At 41.9% G+C, this 21777-nt stretch overlaps 2 protein-coding genes across 3 annotated transcripts; both read right to left on the minus strand.

Moving 5' to 3' along the window:
- Positions 1-4053: 4053 nt before the first annotated feature.
- On the minus strand, positions 4054-12024 carry LOC101756819 (flowering time control protein FPA). 2 transcript variants are annotated; one of them, XR_002676463.1, is made up of 6 exons: positions 11917-12024; positions 11443-11817; positions 6722-7935; positions 4968-6421; positions 4811-4868; positions 4054-4395 (listed from the first exon to the last, which is right to left on the minus strand). XR_002676463.1 is itself a non-coding variant. In XM_012844118.2 (5 exons), exons 1-4 carry the CDS (start codon positions 11917-11919, stop codon positions 4975-4977), a joined length of 3039 nt encoding a protein of 1012 aa, XP_012699572.1. In that variant the 5' UTR covers positions 11920-12024; the 3' UTR covers positions 4054-4395; positions 4968-4974. The 2 variants fall into 2 exon arrangements, 1 of the variants encoding a protein (XP_012699572.1); XM_012844118.2 differs by lacking the exon at positions 4811-4868.
- A 4428-nt stretch (positions 12025-16452) lies between these two features.
- LOC101763471 (zinc finger MYM-type protein 1-like) lies at positions 16453-21104 on the minus strand. Its single transcript, XM_012843643.1, has 3 exons — positions 20296-21104; positions 20016-20211; positions 16453-16560 (listed from the first exon to the last, which is right to left on the minus strand). Exons 1-3 carry the CDS (start codon positions 21102-21104, stop codon positions 16453-16455), a joined length of 1113 nt encoding a protein of 370 aa, XP_012699097.1.
- Between the last annotated feature and the right edge of the window lie 673 nt (positions 21105-21777).

The following is a 21777-nucleotide window of genomic DNA, read 5'->3' on the forward strand; positions in this document are numbered from 1 at the left end:
CCCCCCCCCCCCCCCCCCCCCCCCCCCCCCCCGTGAGGTGAGCAGATTTGGCAATTGCAATGTAGCCCTTGTCATTTTCTCATTTGGATTTTAGACCTACTCTTCAAATGAAAACAAATGGTGATTCATAACTGTGCCCACGCTTACCTGGAGGTGTGTACCGGGTCAGCTCATATTTTAAAATAGAGGGAGGGGTTAACGTTAACTGAATGTTCATCCTTTTTTTTCAAAAGTAACTGAATGTTCATCCTTTACATCCATTGGTCCTCCAATCCAATTCTTATCTTCAAGTTCTGTATTCAAATCTTGTGTTATCTATGAGCTGTGGCCATCAACTAGAATACTGATTCCATTTCAGTGTTTTGCAGGGTAAAATGTTCCATTCCATACATTTGCAAGTACAAACTAGAATGCTATGCAGCCCTAATTCTGAACATTTCTAGGATCTGTATGCAAAGAGACCTTAGAAACTTTGCTTGGTGAGTGCTGAAACTGCTGAGCTGCTACCTGCTATTCACCGTGGTCCCACTCCTCTGCCATCCTTTTTCCCTTTGGGCACGAGAACAGCAATTAAAAACCTTTTGGTGCACGCCTTGACTGCCTTGGACTCGCGCTCACACCAAACCGAACGGACATCTCATCTCAGCCGTCGGTTGACCGGCTGCCATGGCAGGCAAGCCGATCGCAGCCGTTCATCTCACCACGAATGCCTGTGACTGTGAGAGAGTGACTGGCCAGCGGTCAGTCAGCCGGTCAGTCATCAGTCAGTCGGAGCAGCGGCACAAGGCCCAAAATGTTCAGTTGAGACCTTTTCTTTTCTTTTGCTTCATCTTTTGTTTTTTTTTCCTTTTTTTTCTTTATTTCATTTCAAGAGCTCAGCTTCCATTGAGCAAGGCATTGGTGTGTGTGAGTCAGTGAGCAAGGAGAGGAAGGAGACAACAGGGGCAGATACAGAGGACGCCATGGATGGCAGTATGTGTGCATGGGCATTGATGCGTGTGTATCAGCAGCAGTTGTTGGATTAGTTGCAACCGGTTACAAAAGGTGCTGGATTAGTACTACTAACCCAAAAGGTGACAGGACTACCGGTTAGTATTTAGTAGGTGGTTTCAGTTTAGAAATAAATGGCGTTGAAGGGAGACGTGTATGTCATGCGTGGATCCATTTGATCTTTCTCTGAAGCCGCTGGGTGATCTTTTTCTAGAGTGGGTGAAGCCTCCGGTGAAGAAAGTGTGGTTGCCATCCATGCTGATGCAAGGTCGTTTTGTTAAATCGTTGTAAGGTGTGTTTGCAATGCTTGACCGTGTGTGTTAAGTGAATGAAGCGTAGAGATCAATGCACGTCTGTTCAGCGGGCGGAGCTTGGAGGAAAATTTGGAGCGGGCCATGCATAATTTAGGGAGCCCAGGGGTGGCCATTTTTATGTGTTTTAATTTCATTCCTATATCTTCTATTCCTGCATTCCAAATGCCTGCTTCTACAACTTTTCTACGTTTTTCATTCCTCTGTTTTTCCGATTCACTTATAATTCTTTGTTTCCTACCATTTCTATGTTTTAAATTCCTTCATTCCAAACAAGGCCTGAACTAAATATTATAGCATCCGGTGGAGATTACACAAATGTAGGGGGAGCCCTGCGTTTGTTGCACTGCGAACAAAGAAAGCAACATGTGTTGGATCATAAAATGTGAAGTACAGTGAGATTTTCGACTGGAGCTCTAATGAATTCTTCACTGCAATCGTCCTTACCATCCTGTGGCATTATACCATTTGAACATGGGAAATCCACTCATGATTATTTTTTCACAAGAATTAGTACATTTTTAGTATGTGTTGCAAATATGTTATAAAAAACCTGATGCCAATACGTCAATTTGTGACTGGGGGAGTATTAGATATATATAACCACACATTACATCATCATCGATGGGCTGTGCTGCAAGAACAATTTCAACTTTAGTCACTATTATTGTTCCGACAACTTTTAATTGAGAGTGATCAAATTGCACGTTAAAATTTGGGTTATAATTAATTTGGTGAGACCAAAGAAACCTACCAATTAAACTCCCTAGTCCTACAAAGTGTAGAAATAGGTCCCGTTTGGATACTCCCTGCTAAAGTTTAGCACCTATCACATCGGATATGTGAATGCTAAACATAGGCTAATTACAAAACTAATTGCGCAGATGGAGTCTAATTCGCGAGACGAATCTATTAAGCCTGTCCATGATTTGATAATGTGGTGCTATAGTAACCATTTGTTAATGATGGATTAATTAGACTTAATAGATTCATCTCGCGAATTAGCACAGGGTTCTGCAATTAGTTTTATAATTAGCTCATGTTTAGTCCTTCTAATTAATATCCGACGTGACACTGCTAAAATTTAGCACCCGGTAAGCAACCACGGTACCATAAGATTGTCAAAAGAAAAATAGGAGGAGCACTTCCCCCCTCTCTCTAACTCTGGATTTGTGTGCACTCATCACATATTTAATCATGACGCATTTAAAGGCTAAAGGTAGAGTCACTTTGCATGGAGGATCCGATGTCACTGTCCATGCTGCCGCCCAATTTTCCGGAAAACCAGCAATAGCCGATGGCTCCATAGTAGCATATCACAGCTGACAACACCCATTGGAGCATAGGTCTTCTGTTTTTGGAGTTTAGGTGCATCCAAGACCTCAGCTTTGCTCCAAAAAAATTGGCTGTCGCTGTGTTTGTTCAAGAAAAAAAAAAAAGAAGGTACTTGTAGCTTGGCGCGCTGGGATACAAACAAAAGGCTCCAGAAACCTTGCTGCCTTCGGCGCACGGTTGGGAAAAATCCACGATCGGCCTCCGCTCAAGCACAATACGAAGTCTTGTAGCAGCAGGACAGGCAAGGAGCCAGAAGGCTCAAAGTTAAAGGGAGACGAAAAAGATGGTATGCGAGGGAAATATATGACACCGTTTCCTGTTCAGGAGCAGGAAGCATCTGCAAGATCCTAATTCAAACCTCAAGTTAAAACTTCAAACACTAGCTGGATCTAAATTGAAAAGGAAAAGAAAAACCCTCAAGTTCAAGCACTAGCTAGATCTAATAAATTAATAAAAAAGAAAAGGAGCAGACAAACATCTTTGTACAGCACCTGGATCATCCGTACAGAAGTGTCCCTCCTCGGCCCCAACAAAGCGAGGCAGGCAGCTAACACGTACTAGCAGGAAGAGAGGGCCATCATTCTTCGTAGGTGATACGAGACCAGGGGAATAAGTCCTGCTGCAAATGCAACGCCATCATACCCTCTCTGCTCCATGCAAACTTTTAGCAGGCCATCACTGATGATAACAGCCGCCTATGTTGTGTGCTTTAGCAGACAGACCACCCATGACAAAAAAGCTGCTGGTGCACTGAAACAAGTGCCGCCATGATGCACGGCACAGCCCACCCAATGACCCAAAAGGTTAAAGCTGAGTGAGGACTAATAAATAAAAACTCAAAGGGCCTGCTCTGAATCTCAAACATGAAGCATCGGCGTCTCAGAAGTCAGAACAGGCATACGGATTCAAAGAGCATGCATGTTCTCTAGCATCAAACAGTTCCAGTAATCGGCAGGAGCTGCAAAGCTGTTCCCATCCTTGCCATGCTTAAAGCAGTGTCAAAGGAACATGGAGCTACTCTATCTTGTAACAGACATGCATAAAATAAAAGAGGACCTATGAGTATGACTGTTAGACATGGTATCACATTTATCACCTTGAAAACAACCACCAGCCTGAATGCCATGGATTGGTAATTTGGTATGTAAACAATATATCTGCAGCATGATGTCCATTCATCCCAGCAAGATACTACCAAGCTTTCTGATACCAGAACCAAAGCCCTGGTCGCAAATTTCAAATAAGTTTTAGAGAAATTTAACACATTACCTCAGCAACTCAGGGATGAATGTAGCAGTAAACGGCATCGCAAGTCCTAGTTATTCCATATCACTCTAGGAGTAAGAGGCCAAAGCAAACAACAAACGATGCAACGCCTGATGATAAGGCAGAATAAATCCCTAAGTAGGAATGAGCATCGATATGAAGCTGGATTACTATGTTACTCATGGAAGCCATGCCATCACAACATCTGGAACCAAAACACCAATTAGTGAACCTTTCTAAACCAGTATATGCCATAGAAAGATGCGCTCAAGAAAGGAAATGACAAAATCCAGACATCAGGCTCGACCATTTGTACCAGGCAAAGAGCAGTTCAGACAGCAGCTAATGCCTAATAGGTTACAGGAATACACATTCACGCCACAGGAGGCGATGGCATAGAACTGCAGGAAAGCATGTCATCATCAGTTTCAGGCTCCTTAGAACAAAAAGGACTGGCACCGTAGATTCCTTCCGGATTGACAGAACAAATAACCTGCCATAAAATGTAATTCAACTGGTCATGATTGCTAACTCCTGAAAAGCGAGCAGTAGCCTGTGGATAAATATAATGAAATCTAAGGGCCCGTTAGCTTAAAATTAGGTAACTCTCTACACCCTCTCCCTCTCTCTCCTTAGCTGAAGGTCAGGTTCAGGATCCAGACCATGAGAGAATGTAAGTTATATCTATTTTTTGGGGGTATACAGTGTGAGGCATTTTGCTTCAAAACTAACATGTGATCTCTGAATAATGATAACTGATAAGGCAATAACATCTCGTATATCTTGATTGAGATTCAGATTACATACTTCTCCTAGAACTAATTCAAGTTTTCTTACGATCTGTACGTGAAATAACAGGTTCCAAAGGATTTTCTTTTTTCTAGCAGGCAGGTAAGATATATTCATACCGACAAGACCCCAGAAATAAAGATAGAGCAAAACTTTGAGTAACTGAAGTAATAGATCCTGCAGCAATAACATTGCTCAAATACACTGTTCAAATATGAATCAATACAAATTCTGTGTGCAAATTAAAAGCAAGAGTTGAAATACATTTTGTGTTACCTTGCATCTATTTCTGGGCACCAGGATTTGATTGATTTTGAATCTGCTTAAGCAGGGTTGCTGCCAACTGCAATGTTGCTTGAAGGCGCTTTTGAGGATCTCCATCACCGTCTTCCTGAGTAGACAGTTGTTGGCTAGGCTGTTGGCGAGAAGGAGCTAAAGGTTGTAATGTGGAAGCACTGGATGTGTTCTGCTGAAAGGGCGGAGGACCTTCAGGAAGTGGAGGAACGAAGGGTCTCAATGGCATGGAAGAATGAGCTGGGTTCACCAAAGCATGCATGGGTGGTATAGGCAAAGTGGTGTTAGAAATTATAGGAGCACTGGCTGGATGCACAGGTAGCGCCCCTTGTATTGGTGGCACATGACCAGGTAACTGTGGCGTAGATGGTGGAAGAGGTGGCATGGAGTTCTGGATAGGGAAGGAACCAGAGTTGCCTCGTATCATTGTAGCATGTCCATGAGGATTGGAATTCTGTATGAATCCAGATTGGTTGTTTGAGCTGTCCATGGGAAAACCAACTTTTCCAGGTTGGTTTTGTTGTGCAAGAAGGGCAGCCAGCTGCGCAAGTTGATCTGGTGGCAGTGATACTGGAATAGTAGGTTGATCAGGTCTAGCTACCTGCTGTGAGTTCGGTTGCATGGAAGGCCAGGACATGCTGTTGGATACTTCACCTGGTGCATACCCTGATGCTGCCTCTTTTGGTACTCCTTGAGTAGCAAATGAGTATGGCTCCTGTATCCTGTTATTTAGAGCATGTGAGATTGCACTCTGGGACAAAGAACTGAAGTTACCAGAACCTGGATTTGGATCATTCATGCTATTTGACCATCCTGAGGGCAACATGTTTAGAAGTTGCTGATGTTTGTCTTGTGCTATACCCATGTGGGGGTCAGCTGGTGGCCAATCATGCGGTAATTGAGAGACAACATATGGAGGACTCTCTGGCTTGTAAGGCGAAATAATATCTGCACTTGCTAGGGTATAGCTTCCACCTGATGAGCGGACATAATCTGGACCCTGTGGGAATGTCCTGCTATCTGGTTGGTTGAGTCTTCTCAAGGCATTCAGATCTTCACGACTGCTTACATCAGCGTTAAGATTACTTGCAGAAGATGGGTGAATTCTCTCCAACGATTTGCGATTTGGCGAGCTATAATCTGGATTTGACTGCTGAAACCTCAGAATGACTCCAGATATGCTGACTTTTCCAGGCACTCTCAGTACTTGCTCAGAGAAATCTGAAGGTGGAACAAGAAACAAGGTGCTCCTCTCTCCAAGCTTACAAACTGCTGCACGCTGTTTATCACCAAGGTAACTCATGAAATCATTATAAGCTGCCATGTCCGCATCATTTTCCGGAACAAAAAATACCACCCAGCTGCCAGCAGCTTGATAGTAGTGCTTAGAAAGCATATCTAGACTTGTCCTAGCAGTGCAATCCAGAAACTCAGGCCTGAAAAGTACAAAAATTAACAAAAAAAACATCAACACTCAAATGTTTGAACTAAAGATGCTCAAATGTAGAATGATACCAATATGAAGAATAGATATCCCAGTTATCACACTATGGGCAACATAACAAAGCATGCAGTAATGGAGTCTAAAGAATAATGGCTCTACTATAAAAACTAAAGAGTCACCCACTCATGAAGGAAATCTTAAGTGCTTGCTAATATTCCCTGCTGTAGTTGTGTAGTAAACTGTAGCTAATAGAAAACATGGAAACGAAAGGAACATAAGAGTGCAAACTTACAGCATGAAGTCAAGGACCTTCCCAACAGGGAAGCATCGAGCTCGGCAGATCAGGGTGCCTCCCTTTGCTATTATACCATTCCATTTCCATTCCTCCTTAAGAGCAGGTTCATGATGTTCTGGCGTCAATCTATCCATTTCTCCTAAATGCCTAGCAAAACTTTCTTGAGCATGCCATGGTTCATGTTTATTTACAAGTGGAGTTAGATTCTTTAAAGGATCAGTGTGATGTTTACTATGCATAGGAGTGAATGGATAGGTTCTAGAGCGTAAATCATCTTCTGGCAAATCACGATGGGGCCTCCTTGGGTAGTCAGGGAGAACTTTTCCTCGATCAAATTCAGAGAAAGGATATTCAGGAAGTTCCGTATCATGCACCTGAGAACCCCTCAGCTCTTTTGAAATAAGGTATGAATTGTCTTCAACATCCCAAGAATCTTCCAATGGTAAGGGTCTCCGAGGTCTCTCAAAAGGAATGTTGCGCCATGGCGCATCACTCCTAGCAGTAGGGCTTTGCCTATGGGGCTCATACAATTCCTCAGGCATCCTTCTTTCTGGACCAAGCTCCCGTATTCTAAAAGGCTTGATATTAGAGACACGGCCAAGCTCTGCTCCAGCTTCATGTTGAAAATAACCATCCCTGTGGAATCCCATATCATCTGAATCTCTTGATAACCTATTTAGGCCAAAATGTGGTGATGCCATGCGGAAATCCCTCGGAGGGCTATCAAAAGGTCTAGTTGTAGGAAAGGCTTCAAAGTCTTGGTCTCTGAAGACAGGCTGAGCACTAGGTTGGGGGGAATATGGGGCAACAAATGATCTTTTCCCAACTTCCGGTGCAGCACCTTCACTTCGAGAAAAGCATATGCTTACTCGAGGATTATTGAAAAGCTTTCCCTGAAGTGCTTCTTTTGCTCTGCAGGCTGCTGCAATACTAGTGTACTGGACAAATGCATATGTACGGCCTGAGAATGTTGTTACCCTGAGAACCTCCCCAAAAGGTGAAAAGGCTTCCCACAGAAGTGCCTCATCTGCCTTTAATCCAGGAGGAAAACCTATCCATAACACCTCACTAGGTTCTGTAGACCTATTTCTTTTAGATTTATCTATTGAGTTTTCAGGACTTGATTGCCGTTTTCTTCCACGTTCAATAGAATGACGCTCATCAACATACTGTGTATATCTGTCATCCATTGAGCTACCTGAAGCCTTATCCTGTAAATTCAAATACTTCAGGTAACCTGGTAACACTTGATGTGCGCAACAGTGTAAAAGAAAGATAATAAAAGATCCTGAGATACGGTAAAGCACCAACAACAACGCTTTTTAGTCTGAAGCAAGTTGGTGTAGAATAAGATACAAGATTAAAGCATGGTAGACAAGTTAAACTATATATTGTTTACTCCTGAACCCCTGATCAGAGAAAAATGAACTTAAACAAATCAGGTACACCCTTCATGTCAGTGAAGACAGCTCCATTAGCTACAACAGTATAATTCTTAGCTCCATAGTACTGCTAGAAAATGACATTCACCCATAGAATGACACAAATTCCTCAGGCTGCTAGTCTATAAAATTGTGATGAGGAACAAAGCTCCAACCCAATAACCCCACATGCATCCTGGCCTAAACCATGTAATTCCTGTATTAGGAAAAAAGTAGCAAAAGGAATATCTTGCATCTTGGATCAATAGGGTCATGTTCTTTGCTCACAGGACTCTAGTGATAGTATATGCAACCAATTCACAGGAGACTATAGATTTGAACTCGTGAGACGCACATCCTTCACAGCGAAGAAGTACAAACTCAGCTGTCTAAGCTTAAGTTTCAAGGTAACATCCAAATGGTTAGGTTGACTTGAAAAACAGTGAACCATCTGAGAGAAATAATCATATTCCCAGTTCCGCACCATTCTATAACCCGCCAAAGATGCACAAAGAAAAAGCAAGAACTATATTGCAAATGCACCATGATGGAAACCAAAGGCCAAACAACTTTATACAGTAACACTTGATGCCCAACCATTTACTTGCCCTTGACAATGTCAAAATTTTTGGGATACCACTGTCCGAACTAGGCTTGTAGTAGCATTGCTTGTGTGTCAATTCTTGTTATACAGCTAAAGCCTGCATATACTAGTACTTCTGGAAGGTGTCATGTCCGTATCATCTAGAATTTTAGATGCTGATATGGAAGGGATTTGTCAGGTGAAATAATGAATCGTTTAAAAGGAAGGAAGGTACAGAATGATATGGTATGGATGCAGGCCCTGGCAACCAGTTAAAGTTATCAATTTCCCACCTGATTTTACTTAATTTTCTTGACATAGGAAAGTTCCAAACAGGATGTAAAAAACCATAAAGTTGTGCTCAATACTATGGATCAACTGTCTTTCCTTTTTAAGATTGCTTCAATACAAATGTAGCCTTAGAACCATATCAGTAAGTTAGGGAAATGTCTAACTGCCATATCAGTTTCCATCAATGTAAAATAAGTGCTGCGTATACTAAAGGAAATTAAAGGCTATAAGCTCAGATGCTTCTTTACTCCTTCAGGTTTGCTACTATAGCTACTCTGGCTGTCCGTTAGCAAAGTTCAACCAAAGGTGCTCTGCTTAGGAATTAAAATGGCACTTAACCATATTTTTCTACTTCTTCGCTGTGTTTTTGTGTCCCTTAGTTGTCCCCATTACTCTGACGAAATTAAAATGGCAAAGGAGTCTGGCAAATATTGCTACACCCTAATTCCAAGATAACAAATTAGTCATCTGGCTCCTGGTTCCTTTGAGTCAATGGATCAAATAAGCAGGATGTGTAGTTTTAGAAAGTATTCCTGCATGCATTTGCAGAAGGTTCAATTTATCCTTTTAATCATACCACGACCGGCTTACCATGTCATCAAGTAAACAGTTCAGCAATACCGCTACACCAGTCCATCAACAATCAATCAGGCTACAGTGCGGATATGGTAATTTCCTTTTAATCAGGATATTATCTAGACCATTGTACTTCAATGAGTCACCCAACTTTTGTGATTGCATTTCCAAACTGACTGAGAATAAGTCATACTAGCTAGCTACAATAAAACCATGGGGCAGACAGGAAACTATTCTATTTTATGCAGCTAATTTCTAAAACACAACTGGATCCATCACTAGTTGATGATGTAAACGTCTGTTCACACATGACGCTTCAGGTCAATCATCTTCCTTTAGGTAGTTGCAAACAAGTCGATTCAAGAGATTTCTGCTGTTCCCCATTGTTTTTCAATACTTTAGTACACATAATAAAAGGTAACTTCTTATTTGTAAGTGAGAGAGTTGGCATGATTAGAAGTAGCAAACAAATCAAAATTACATATAAGGCTTTACAGGCAAAAGAGAAAATATATGTTAACATATGAATATATGATGCTTCAGTCTTTTGAACATTACTTAAAACCATTACATTACCATTCAAAATATAGGTCCCACTTGTACAGAAGGCAACCATTTGGTCATATTGTAAGTTATAAGTAAAAGGTTCAAATAAAGCAACAGTTCTTAACGCATGCTTGTTAGCTAAGCGAGGCCTGCATTGATTAAGTGTAACGAAGTTCACATCAATATAGCTTGAATTCGATCCATATTTAACCCAGTAAAAACAGGTACTGCTTTCCAAGTAACATGACTTCAGCCCCATGGAACTTAATTTCAAGCTGTGCATTATCTCTGTGGCTGGCATGGTTCATTTGAGAAAGCTTCACAGTACCAAGCATTGAGAAAGGGTACTTTGTGCCGAGGAAATTTAGCATGCCATGTCAATGATATTGTCACATTGCACTTGAAGCAAGATCTCTCTGATGCATCATAATTCATATGCAATGCCATATCTTCTCACTTTTGCGGGAAAAAAAAACATCCTGGTAGTTTTCACATGCATTCAGCTTTCCCTGGTTGTTCAGCATTAGATGCACTATATATTAAACATCTAAATACATTATCATCAACTGAAAATAGGATTTTTCAAGAGAGGATGCACTGCATCTGATTCTATAATAAGGTTGCCCTGCATCTGATCTTATAACAAGGATGCATCGCATTGGATCTTCAAACAGTAAGGGTGCACCACATCTAATCATCTAAGAACTGTCTATTCGAGCTCCGTTCATTACTCAATGCCTCATCATATTGCTGAACTATTGACATGAGACGCATATTCATCACTCTCAAACAGGTACTTTCTAGTGTTCTTGATTCGGAGTAGGATGGCAAGGGGAACCAAGTGGTGATAATTAGTCATGTGAGATGTTATCTTTTGCCCTTTGGAAAATTGAGTTATAAGTTATAACTAAGGGTTTCTGATGTATTTACTCTGGGCGTGAACTATTTCGCTTCAGTGAAACCTGTGTGCAATGGTTCTGTCTATATAAATCCTACACCGGTAGGACTTTAAGCAGATGAACAATAGAAAGATTCTCCACTAGCCAAGTAGTTACCGGACTTTTACTCAGCTGTTCCTGCACATTTTTACAGATATGCCCGTTTTGGACTGGTTTGCCCCTGTGGCAAGCTGCGAATCCTAAATTTAGCCATTAGTGCTCAGCTTGTCTCAGAAACTTAGTCAATCTTGTTTCGAGGTTCATTATGGCACACATGATAAGAAAAGAACACCGCACCGATGATATTTTGGAGGCCAAAAAGCAAACGCATATGATTATGAACAGAGAATGTTCAACACTAACCCCCTTGGAAAACTCGATCCTAACGGGCGCCCCGGCGAGGCGGGCCCCCTGCAGCCCCCGCACCGCGGCCACGGCGTCCCCTTCCCGCCGGAAGCTCACGAACGCGAAGTTGCGCCCCGGGTCGCGGGCGATGCCCTCGACGTCGCCACACCGGAGGAACAGCTCCGACAGGTCGGACGCCGTGACGCCGGGCGCCAGGCCGCCCACCCACAGGTGCCGCGACGGCGGCGCCACGCCCCAGCCCGATGCCCGCCGCGGTGGCGTGGTGCACGGGACTTCATCGACGCGTGCGCCGTGGCGGTACGGTCGCTCGTCGCCCCGCTGCCCACCGGCGTACCTCCCCGGTCCGCCCGGGCCGCGGCGGCCCCTCGCCATCTGCAAGAACCGATGGAGGATTGGTCAGGGCGGCCGCATTTCCAACAGCCACGGCATCTGCATCGCGAGCGAGGGAGAAAAGGGGCGGCGGCGGTGTACCATTCGCTCTCCGCCGGAGACTGGCGGCGATTGGGAGGTTAGGGTTTGCGGTTCGATGGGCCGGATGAGGAAGCCAACGGGTGAACTGGGTTTTCTTCTTTCTTTCTTTTTTCCCTTATGGAAGTGATAACACACACCCTACCCCGCCAAGTATTTATAGCGCTTTGTGTCTAAAATTCGATTATAAGGTTTATAGAAAAGATGGATTTATTGTAATCATTATAAAAATTGTTTCTTAAAAAATTTGTATCAAAATACAATAAAATTTTGAACTTTAGAAATGTTATTGTTTTCTGCCACTCCCATCTGGTTAACGTATAACTAGTGACAAAAAATAGAAAAACTCATGCACCCACCTAACCCAAGTATAAGCATGCAACTACACAACCACCGGCGCACCTTCCCAGAGGTGGTGGCTTCTCCAAGTTCCCAAGTTTAACTCCAACATTGAGCCATAGCTTTACAGAATTGACAGTTCGGAGGGTAGGAACGGGGCGTGGGGTGGCGGAGGAGGACAAGCCGTAGAGCCTCTCACAAGCCAATCTGGTCTCTTTCTTGAGATGCACGCGACTCCAGTTGAGCCGCCCGGAAGTACAATTCCACCGGGCAAGTAATCTTGGTAATCCTCTAACGCTATTGTGTGCGTGAATGTGTTGGGCCTCAAGTGGCAGGAAGAGATTTTAGAATTTGGGTATTAACTATAAGCCTTCTATTTGACATTCAATTTGCGAGCCTTTTGAAATTTAACAGAATTCTTTTCTCAAGGTGTTTCTTCTCATTTTCCTTCTTTTCCCCTTTTCTCTTCCTTTTCCAACTCAATTGAACTGACACATTTGCCTCTACCCTCTACGTTATAGAATGATGTCATTCCAGACCTCAGCTGACCACTAGTTGTAGAAAGAAGCCGGTGGAGTTCAACCACGCATGGCAAGCTCTTCGAGACCAAGGGCACCTACGGCTATGGCAATGCACAATGCCCCAAATATGACTACTGTAGCAGCAGCGATGGTGCACCAGACACACTTTATTGGGAATTCGAGGAGCCACCTAACTTTAGCATGTAAAAAAATAAACAAATTTTTTGAATGAACAGGAGGGGCAAACCTCTACTGAATATATATTAGAAATAAAGGTGAAGTACAAGTATAGATAAAAAGAAAAAGAAGAAGCAAAGGCAACTAAGAGAACATCAGCTACTAAAATGAACATAGCAGAGAAAAGAAAAAAAGAGGAGCAGATAGCAAACACGGCTACAGAAGAACTATAGTGATCGAAGCCGGGCAATCATGGCAGGGATCAAGCTTGATTTAGCTCTATGCAATAACAAGGAGAATTCAGACATGAACTTCCTCTTGTAGGCTTCAACCGATGAGTCAACATTGTTGAAAAGCCAATCATTTCTAGTCATCCAAATGCTCCATAACATCAAAATAATGATCTCCATGAAGAATGGCACGTCCAACCTTACTTTGATGAGATTAAATATCTGCAAGAGAGATCTTGTGGTGGGAACTGAGACAACGCCCAACAAGCTTTGGTGAAGCTACACCAGGTAAAAAGACGAGCTACTGTTTCCAGCTTTTGTAGGATGCATAGTTCACATGTGTATGAATCAATGATCATGATTTTGCATTTGAGCAGATCCCTAGTGCTCAACCTATCTTCAATTAGTAGCCGGAAGAAGATCTCGTGTTTCATTTGGCATTTGGATCTCCAAATCCGTCTGAAAGCTGGATGGACTACCTTGTGCCTAATAATCATCTTGTATGCTTTGGATGTGTCATAAGCAGTGTTACATTAATGTAGGACCACTGATCATTTCCGTCAGCCGAGGATGAATTTTGAATTCTATCTTGTAGAACTTGAAACTGTTGGTGTGCTTGTGAGGAGATAGGGAGATGGATGTTTTGAATGAATGTTGTTCTGCTTAAAGCTACTTTGATTGTGATGAACTTGTCCTTGGAAAAAGAGAAGAGTTCTAGGTATGCCAGAGAGGGGACAAACCCATTCCAGAAGTCAGACCAGAACAGGACAGAGGAGCCATATGAGACAATTACAGATGCAATTCCTTTAAATGTGTCAAGTAACTTAACTATGTCCCTCCACTAGAAAGAGCCTTTTCTGAATTGCCCTGGCAACCAATTATTGTTGTAGTAATTCTCCCACATAAGGTGAACCCATCGTATGTCAGCTTTGGAAAAGAATTTGTGGAGGAACTTGAGTAAGAGGGCATCATTGTGAGCAGCCAGATTAATAACCCCTAAACCTCCTTCTGACTTGGGCAGATAGACCAATGGCCATGCTGCTTTTGATGGTTTCTTGGAGTTCAAGTCCGAACCTCTCTAGAGATAGTGCTTTCTGTAACCCCTTTATGAAGCTTCAAAGTCGAGGTGTAAAAAACTACTGAGGAAGAAAGAACTGAGTTGACCATTTCTAGCTTCCCTCCTTGTGAGAGAAAGGAAGATGTACAGCTTAATCTTCTTTTAGTTCTCGTAGTAGAGGTAGAAAGTCTTCAATGTTTGGTTTTGTTGTTCCAAGAGGAAGGCCCAAATAGGTGAAGGGAAGTGAGCCTTTGAGGCAACCAAAAGTCCTGGAAAGTGAATCCAATTTTTCATTAGAAATGTTGAGGGGCACCATGACAGATTTTCTATAATTAACTCTCAGGCTAGTGGAGTCAACAAATATCTTTAACAGTTCTTTGAGGGACAATAACTGCCTAGGACAGGCTTCCATTATGAGTAAAGTATCATCAACATATTGGATAACTAGAAAGTCTATACCAGCCCTCACAGGAATTGGCAAATTGATCAGTCCTTGATCTTTGGCATTGTTGATAATTGTTTGAAGAAGGTCTGTAGCAAGTACAAAATGAAGGGGTGACAAGGGATCTCCTTACCTGACACTTCTTTTATAATGAAAGACCTTCCATGGGACTCTATTAAGAATGACAAATGAGGTTCTTGTTTTAAGGATGTCCCTAATCCAGCCAATCCACTTTTCCCCAAATCCCTTGTGTTTAAAAATGTCCAATATTGCCTGATGCTCAATTCTATCAAATGCTTTCTCAAAGTCCAGTTTGATGATGACCACTTCTGTCTTGGAATTCTTATAGATATGCAAATACTCAAAAGCCCAAGCAAGACAATCTTGGATGGATCTGGATTTTATAAACCCATATTGGTTTTTATGAATCTTTCTACCAGGATCTTGGTGATAAGCTTTATTGAGGTATCTAGTAATGAGATAGGCCTGAAATGTCCTACCAATAAAGGAAAATCCTTTTTTGGAATAAAGGTGAACGATTATATATGAACGAGACCGCATCAAAGAATATGCCTTGGCATAAGGAAGAATTGGTTCAAGATGGGAAAGTGAGGCACCCAGCTAACTCGAAGGCATGGAAGCACGTGGATGAGAAGTATAAGGATGAATTTGCATTGGATCCACATAATGTCAGGTTGGGACTTGCATCAGATGGCTTCAATCCATTCAGGATGTTGAATGTGACTTACACTACATGGCCGGTGATCCTAATTCCTTATAACCTGCCTCCTTAGTTGTGCTTGAAACAATCTTATTGGATGATGTCGATGCTAATTCCTAGGTCTAAATCTCCAGGAATTAACATTAACGTATATTTGCTTTTCGTTGCAGTGAGCATATGGAGGAATTGAAGAAAACCAACACGCCGAATGTTGAAAAAAGGCACAATGATCAATTTGTTTCATGGTTTGAGCGTAAAGTGAGTCATATTTCTATTCAATTACATTCATAACAATTGTATAAGTTCCTAACATAATTTCCAAACAATTTTGAGTGCAGATCAAGAACCTACATGTAGAGGGAAAAGCAGATGATATGATATATTCTCTATCTCGTGGTCTAGATCATCGATTTCGTGTGTATAACAGGTGCTCCATCAATGGATTTTTCTTCCGGACAACACTTGTAGAGAAAAAATCTATCAACGCAGAACAGTGGTTGTGAGACTGAAGAACTATAATTGGATGTGATTGACAATAGATATATGGCTGCTAATCTCTTATCTGCTTTTTTTTTAAATGCGCAGAGTACCCCTAAAACCAACAATACAACAGAAGATGAAGCTATGAGCACTAAGGTTAACATTGATACAACACCAGTGTAGAGTCAAGAAACAACGAACCAGGTATCGACATCGAACAAGCATATTTCGTGATGATGGTTTTGTGCATTGATTTATAGCTAACATTGTTCCAAGAACTTTATAATCCAGATTGAGCCAAGAAGTATTGTCACAACAGAAAAATAAAATGTGCCACCTAATTGCAAGGCTAAATCTTCCAATATTTCAAAGAGTCTATTCACTGATAAGAGTTCAAAAAGTGAAACATACAAATACATTAGTACACACCAGCTGCTATCTGGTGCTAAAACACGAGCAGGAACAGGTAAGAACTGGAATTGTGTTTTCATGATGCCATTACCATTTTCCAGTGTCAATTAAAAGTTTTCTTAAGATTCATTCCTGTACAAGCTGTAATTCTCTCATTACATTTAAACCCATGTTCTCTCTTCAGCAGCAAGACATTCAAGCGACTGCGGGGCAATAATAAGACCCAAGATTGCACTAGATGGTTTTGGGAATACAAGAAGGCATTCAACCTTCAGGTGAAGCAAAGTTAAAGATCATGAATGGTGGGAGTGATCAAGATTTTAGATGCGTACGAATAATATATCGGTTTTGTAGATATTTTAGTATTGGGAGTGATGGATGAAAGGCAAAGTTCTTACTTTCATATGTTGAATATTCTGTTGCATCATTTGTATCATGAATGCTGGGAGTGAATGATGGAGTGATGTCATTAATAATATTTGTATATATATTTTGCATCAATTTCTTTTTTATGAAATCCATTGCATTAAAGAATCAACATTATTGCAATAACCACAGAATCAATGTTTCTAATCCGGTGTGAATTTAGTATTGCAACGACCATTGCGAATATTGCCATAACGATTAATTGATGCTACATGTGGCTATTACAACGATACACACCACGTTGCGACATTCGTTAAGAAAATAACAATGACTCTTATTGTGTTGCGATATCCTTTAAGATAATAGCAATGACTCATGATTGTGTTGCGATATTCTCTAAGAAAATAGCAAAATGGTGTTGCGCTACCCTTTAAGCATATAGCAATGATGCACATTTAGTTGCGATAGTCTTTAGGCATATAGCGATGACATAAATTGTGTTGCGATTGGCTTTTATCATATAACAACGCCTACATATTCGTTGTGATATGCCCTAAGCATATTGCAACGGCATAGTCATTTTTGCAATGACCATATATCGTGGTAATATAGGATATTGCTACAAACCTCTAGCGTTTTAATAGTGATTGCTTGCAACTAGCCTACGTTGCTGTAATAATCACTCTAGCAACGACGCCTGTCGTTGCAAATACCACAAATGCAATGCCCCCTGAGTGTTGCTTCTGCAACCCATTGCAACACCACACTGCGTTGCAATACACCACATTTATGGCAACGCCACACAATTGTGATGCAATACCCTATTGCATCGGAGGTACTTGCAACACCTCGCAACGCCACCAAAGTAATGTGATTGCTGCATATTGCAACTAAAATACCCTTATTGCAACGATTGTGAGGCGTTGCTTTAAGCGCAAAACCTTGTAGTGCTAGTTACAGAGTAGCGTTTGGCAACCCAAAATATGCTCTTCCATAAACCAGAATTCTACATCGATCTAGGTCCAAGGACTTTGTACTCTTCCATAGACAAACTTTCTGATCCATTCAGCTTCCTTTACGGCTTCTGAAGCAACAATGTACTTGACTTCTATTGTTTGATCTGCGATTGTCACTTGTTTGGAACTTTTCCAGCTCACCACCCCACCATTGAGGCAAAAGATTATCCTAATTGAGATTTACTATCATCCTTGTCCTTTTGAAACCTCAGCGTTGGTGTAATCGCTTACAATGAGCTCTTCCGCACCTCTATAGACTAAGACTAACTCTTTTGTCCTTCTAAAGTACTTTAGAGTATTCTTTACCACGACCTAGTGACTATCACCTAGGTTGGACTTGCATTTGCTCCTGACACTTAGATATTATGAGACATCAAGGCACATGAAACAACATGGCATACATGATGGAACCGGTAGCTGAGGTATATGATGCATCAAGTATCATCTCTTGCTCATCAAGTGTCAAATGACACCTAGTCCTGCTCAAGGGAACACCATGAGACGTAGGTATGAATCCATTTTGGGATGCATTCTGTATAACCGTTTCAACACGTCTATAAAAAGGCTTTTGCTTAATCCAACTAGCATTTTAGACCTATCTCGGTAGATCTTTATACCAAGTGCGTAAGATGCCTCTCAAAGGTTCTTCACAGAGAAACTCTTACTCGGTGAAGCCTTTCAATACTCCAACATCCGATTAATAGTGTGTCATCCACATATAGGATTGCAACAGTGGCGGATCCAGAAACGGGCTTCGCCTCGGGCTAACTAATATAAGGCTTAAAATCTTACTAGCCATACACTATTAGATATAATATATTTTTCAAAGAGCACAATTCAACAAATAAACTCAAACAATACATAGAACATTGAAGGTAGAAAAGTACCAAATTAAGAGTCTTCCATGATAAAAAAAGAACCATACATGTCTTCATGAATTAACACCACTTCCACTTGTTCCGACGTCCTCAATTCTACATAAAAATTTTCAACATATCAGCCTATATAAAGCAAGATAACATTATGTATTGAAATAGACTAATACAAGTAAACAACACGTACCTTGAGCCCTCGTTTGGCAAATTCATCTTATGGTTTCTTAAGCCTTGAAAGCGCTTTAGAATTTTTTCATCTTCAATCGACGCAAACAAATCTCGCTCAATATAGCACATCATGCTATTATTCAACCAATCATCATTCATTTTATTTCTTCGTTCAGTCTTGATAATATTCATAGCAGAGAAGGCTCTTTCAACTGTTGCTGTTGCCACCGGCAAAATCAATGCAAGTTCAATGAGACGATACACCAAAGGAAAAGCTGTATCTCTTCCAGTCTGAACCATCTTCTCAGCAAGGTTACCAAGATCAATACAAGTGTCAAAATTATCATCATTTCTGATTTCATCAATGAATATAGGAAGGTCACCCGCAAGCTTTATGCAGTCATAATCACAGAAGTCATCTTTATAAATCTTAGCAAGCTCAACTAACTTCTGTACTTCAAAGTTGGCAAAAGAATCCCTCGGATCAAGACAAGCAACGCATCTCAAGAGTTGAGTTGATCTTTCTGAAAATCGATTGTTTAACTCACAATAAACTTGATCAATCACAACATTAAAAATTCCATGATGAAAATGATGGTAGTAACTCACTAGTTTAGCACCACGACATCTCGAACGACCTCTAACTGGTATCATATCTTCCATATTAGGAATTTCTATGTTGTTGAGGAGGCAAAACTCCTTTACCTCTTCAAAAGGAGCATCCCAACCATTTTCCCTCATTTCATTCATATTTCTCATCACAGAGCCAATTAATCCTATTGCACGAACAATGTTTTGATTTTTCTTTTGCAAACATTGTGACAAGTCTTGAGTCATCCCCAGTACTCTAATCATAAGATGTAATATGAAGACAAATTCAAATGACTCCATTCTTTGAATCAATCCAGAGGCTGTAGTTTTGTTTTCCCCATCAGTTCCATCTTCACTAATATTCTCCAACACCTCCAGTACAGAGGACCACATGATCATAAGACGTGCCAATGTTTTGTGATGTGTACCCCACCGTGTATCACCAGGCCTAGCAAGACTAGTTTCTTGGTTTTTTCCTCTCCCAGGAAAAATAACACTACTATCTAACTGCTCAACAAGCTTATCATGATGACTTTGAAGGAGTTGATCTTTCCTCTTGCAAGAAGCACTAACAACATTGACGATTGAAGTGACATAATTGAAGAAATCAAAAGTTGAGCCACAACACTTGGCTACAGAAACTACCACAAGCTGCAATTGATGAGCAAAACAATGGATGTAAAAGGCATATGGGTTTTCGTTCAATACCAGTCTTTGTAACCCATGAAATTGTCCTCTCATATTTGAAGCTCCATCATATCCTTGCCCTCTAATCTTGGAAATAGATAGACCAAATCTTCTAAGCATAGTATCCAATACTTCTTTTAGTGAAGTTGATGTGGTGTCAGAAACATGTTCAATGCCAAGAAACCTCTCAATCACACTTCCTTTATCATTGACAAACCTACAAGATAAAAGAGAAAATAGTGTTACTTGAAAGCAACAAAACAAAACCAATAAAATAACCAAATAAAGAGAAGGTATATACCTCACAACCACAGCCATTTGTTCCTTAATAGATGCATCACGAGCCTCATCGACAAGAACCGCAAAACAACGATCTCCTATTTCACTTTTAATTAACTCACTTGTCTCCTCTGCACAAGCCCTAGCCAAATCTTTCAGTACCATTGGACTACTCATTTGATTATTCCCTGGAGCATTTTCACCGATCACAAGTGCAGCCTTAGGATCCTTTTTTCTGTACCATTCAAGCATCTCCATAAAGTTTCCTTTATTTCTTGATGTTTTAGACTCATCATGTCCACGAAAGGCTAGAGCTTGCAAAAGGAGAAATCTAGCAATGCCTAACATGATACTTAAACGAGCTTTATATGCCTCCTCTTCTGCTGCACTTGTAACAGTCCACACATGTTCAACACTTTGCCTCTGATTTTTGAAATCAAGTGCACGCTTTCTTGCATTATTATGAAAGCCATCAATTGATTGAGCATGCTCCTTGAAATAATTTTTTGCATTCTTCCAATTTCTAAACCCAACTTTGGTAAATGTATCATTACTATGAAACCCAACTTGTTGTGGCTTAAAGAGATAGCAATAAAAGCAATAAGCTGCATCCTTGGCTACACTGTACTCTAACCAATCAAATTGATCAAACCATGCTCCAACAAATCCTCTTGATTGGCCTTTACCATCTTTTTTCGTTTTTGGAAACTTATGACCAGCTGGCCTATATGGACCTATTTGTAGATATGCTCTCCTTGCCTCATCCCTAATGTCATGATGAAAATCATCAATTGGCTTTCTTTGTCCTGGATCAGCAACTATATCTCTCATATCCAGTTCAATCCGTGGTCTTTTTTGCTCAACCGGCTCTCTATAGTTTCGGCACTACCACCACTCTTTGACGCATCTTTTTTAGCATAGTATTTCTCCATTCTAGCTTCTAAGGTATGAAATGTTGCAATTGCAAAGTAAGTCTGCTCAATCAGTCAATAAAATGAAATATTCATGATTTTGCTAGTAGGCAGTAGCAATCATACATTCATAGAGCAATTTTCAAAAAAAAAAAGAAACCTCAACAGTTGGGTAGTCGGGCAAGACAGTGGACAGGGGTGGATTTGGCGCAGGGGCCAGGCGCCAGGCCGCCGCCCGCCAGGCAGGGGGCTAGCCGGCTGGGCTGCTGGGGGCCGGGTGGCCGCCGGCCGGCGCGGGCGCGGCCGCACGGCGCCGGCGCCGCGCGTGACCTGGCGGAGGACCGAAGGAGTGCCGCCGCGCCGGGGCCGGGCCACTGCTCGCCGCCTTGCCCTAGCGCGCGGTCGTGCGGGGAGCCGGGGAGCCGGGGAGGCGGGGACGGCGGCCAGCGGGGCGCCGGGGCCGCCGGCCGTAGGTGGCGGCGCGCGCGGCCGGCGGAGGCGCAGCGCAGCCGGACGGGGCAGATTTGGGCCCCGGCCGCGCGGGTGGTGGCGCAGGCAGTTGGCGGTGCGGCGCAGCCGGCCGGCGCGGTGGG

Source organism: Setaria italica, chromosome II (assembly GCF_000263155.2).
Source record: "Setaria italica strain Yugu1 chromosome II, Setaria_italica_v2.0, whole genome shotgun sequence".
NCBI classification, from domain to species: Eukaryota; Viridiplantae; Streptophyta; class Magnoliopsida; order Poales; family Poaceae; genus Setaria; species Setaria italica.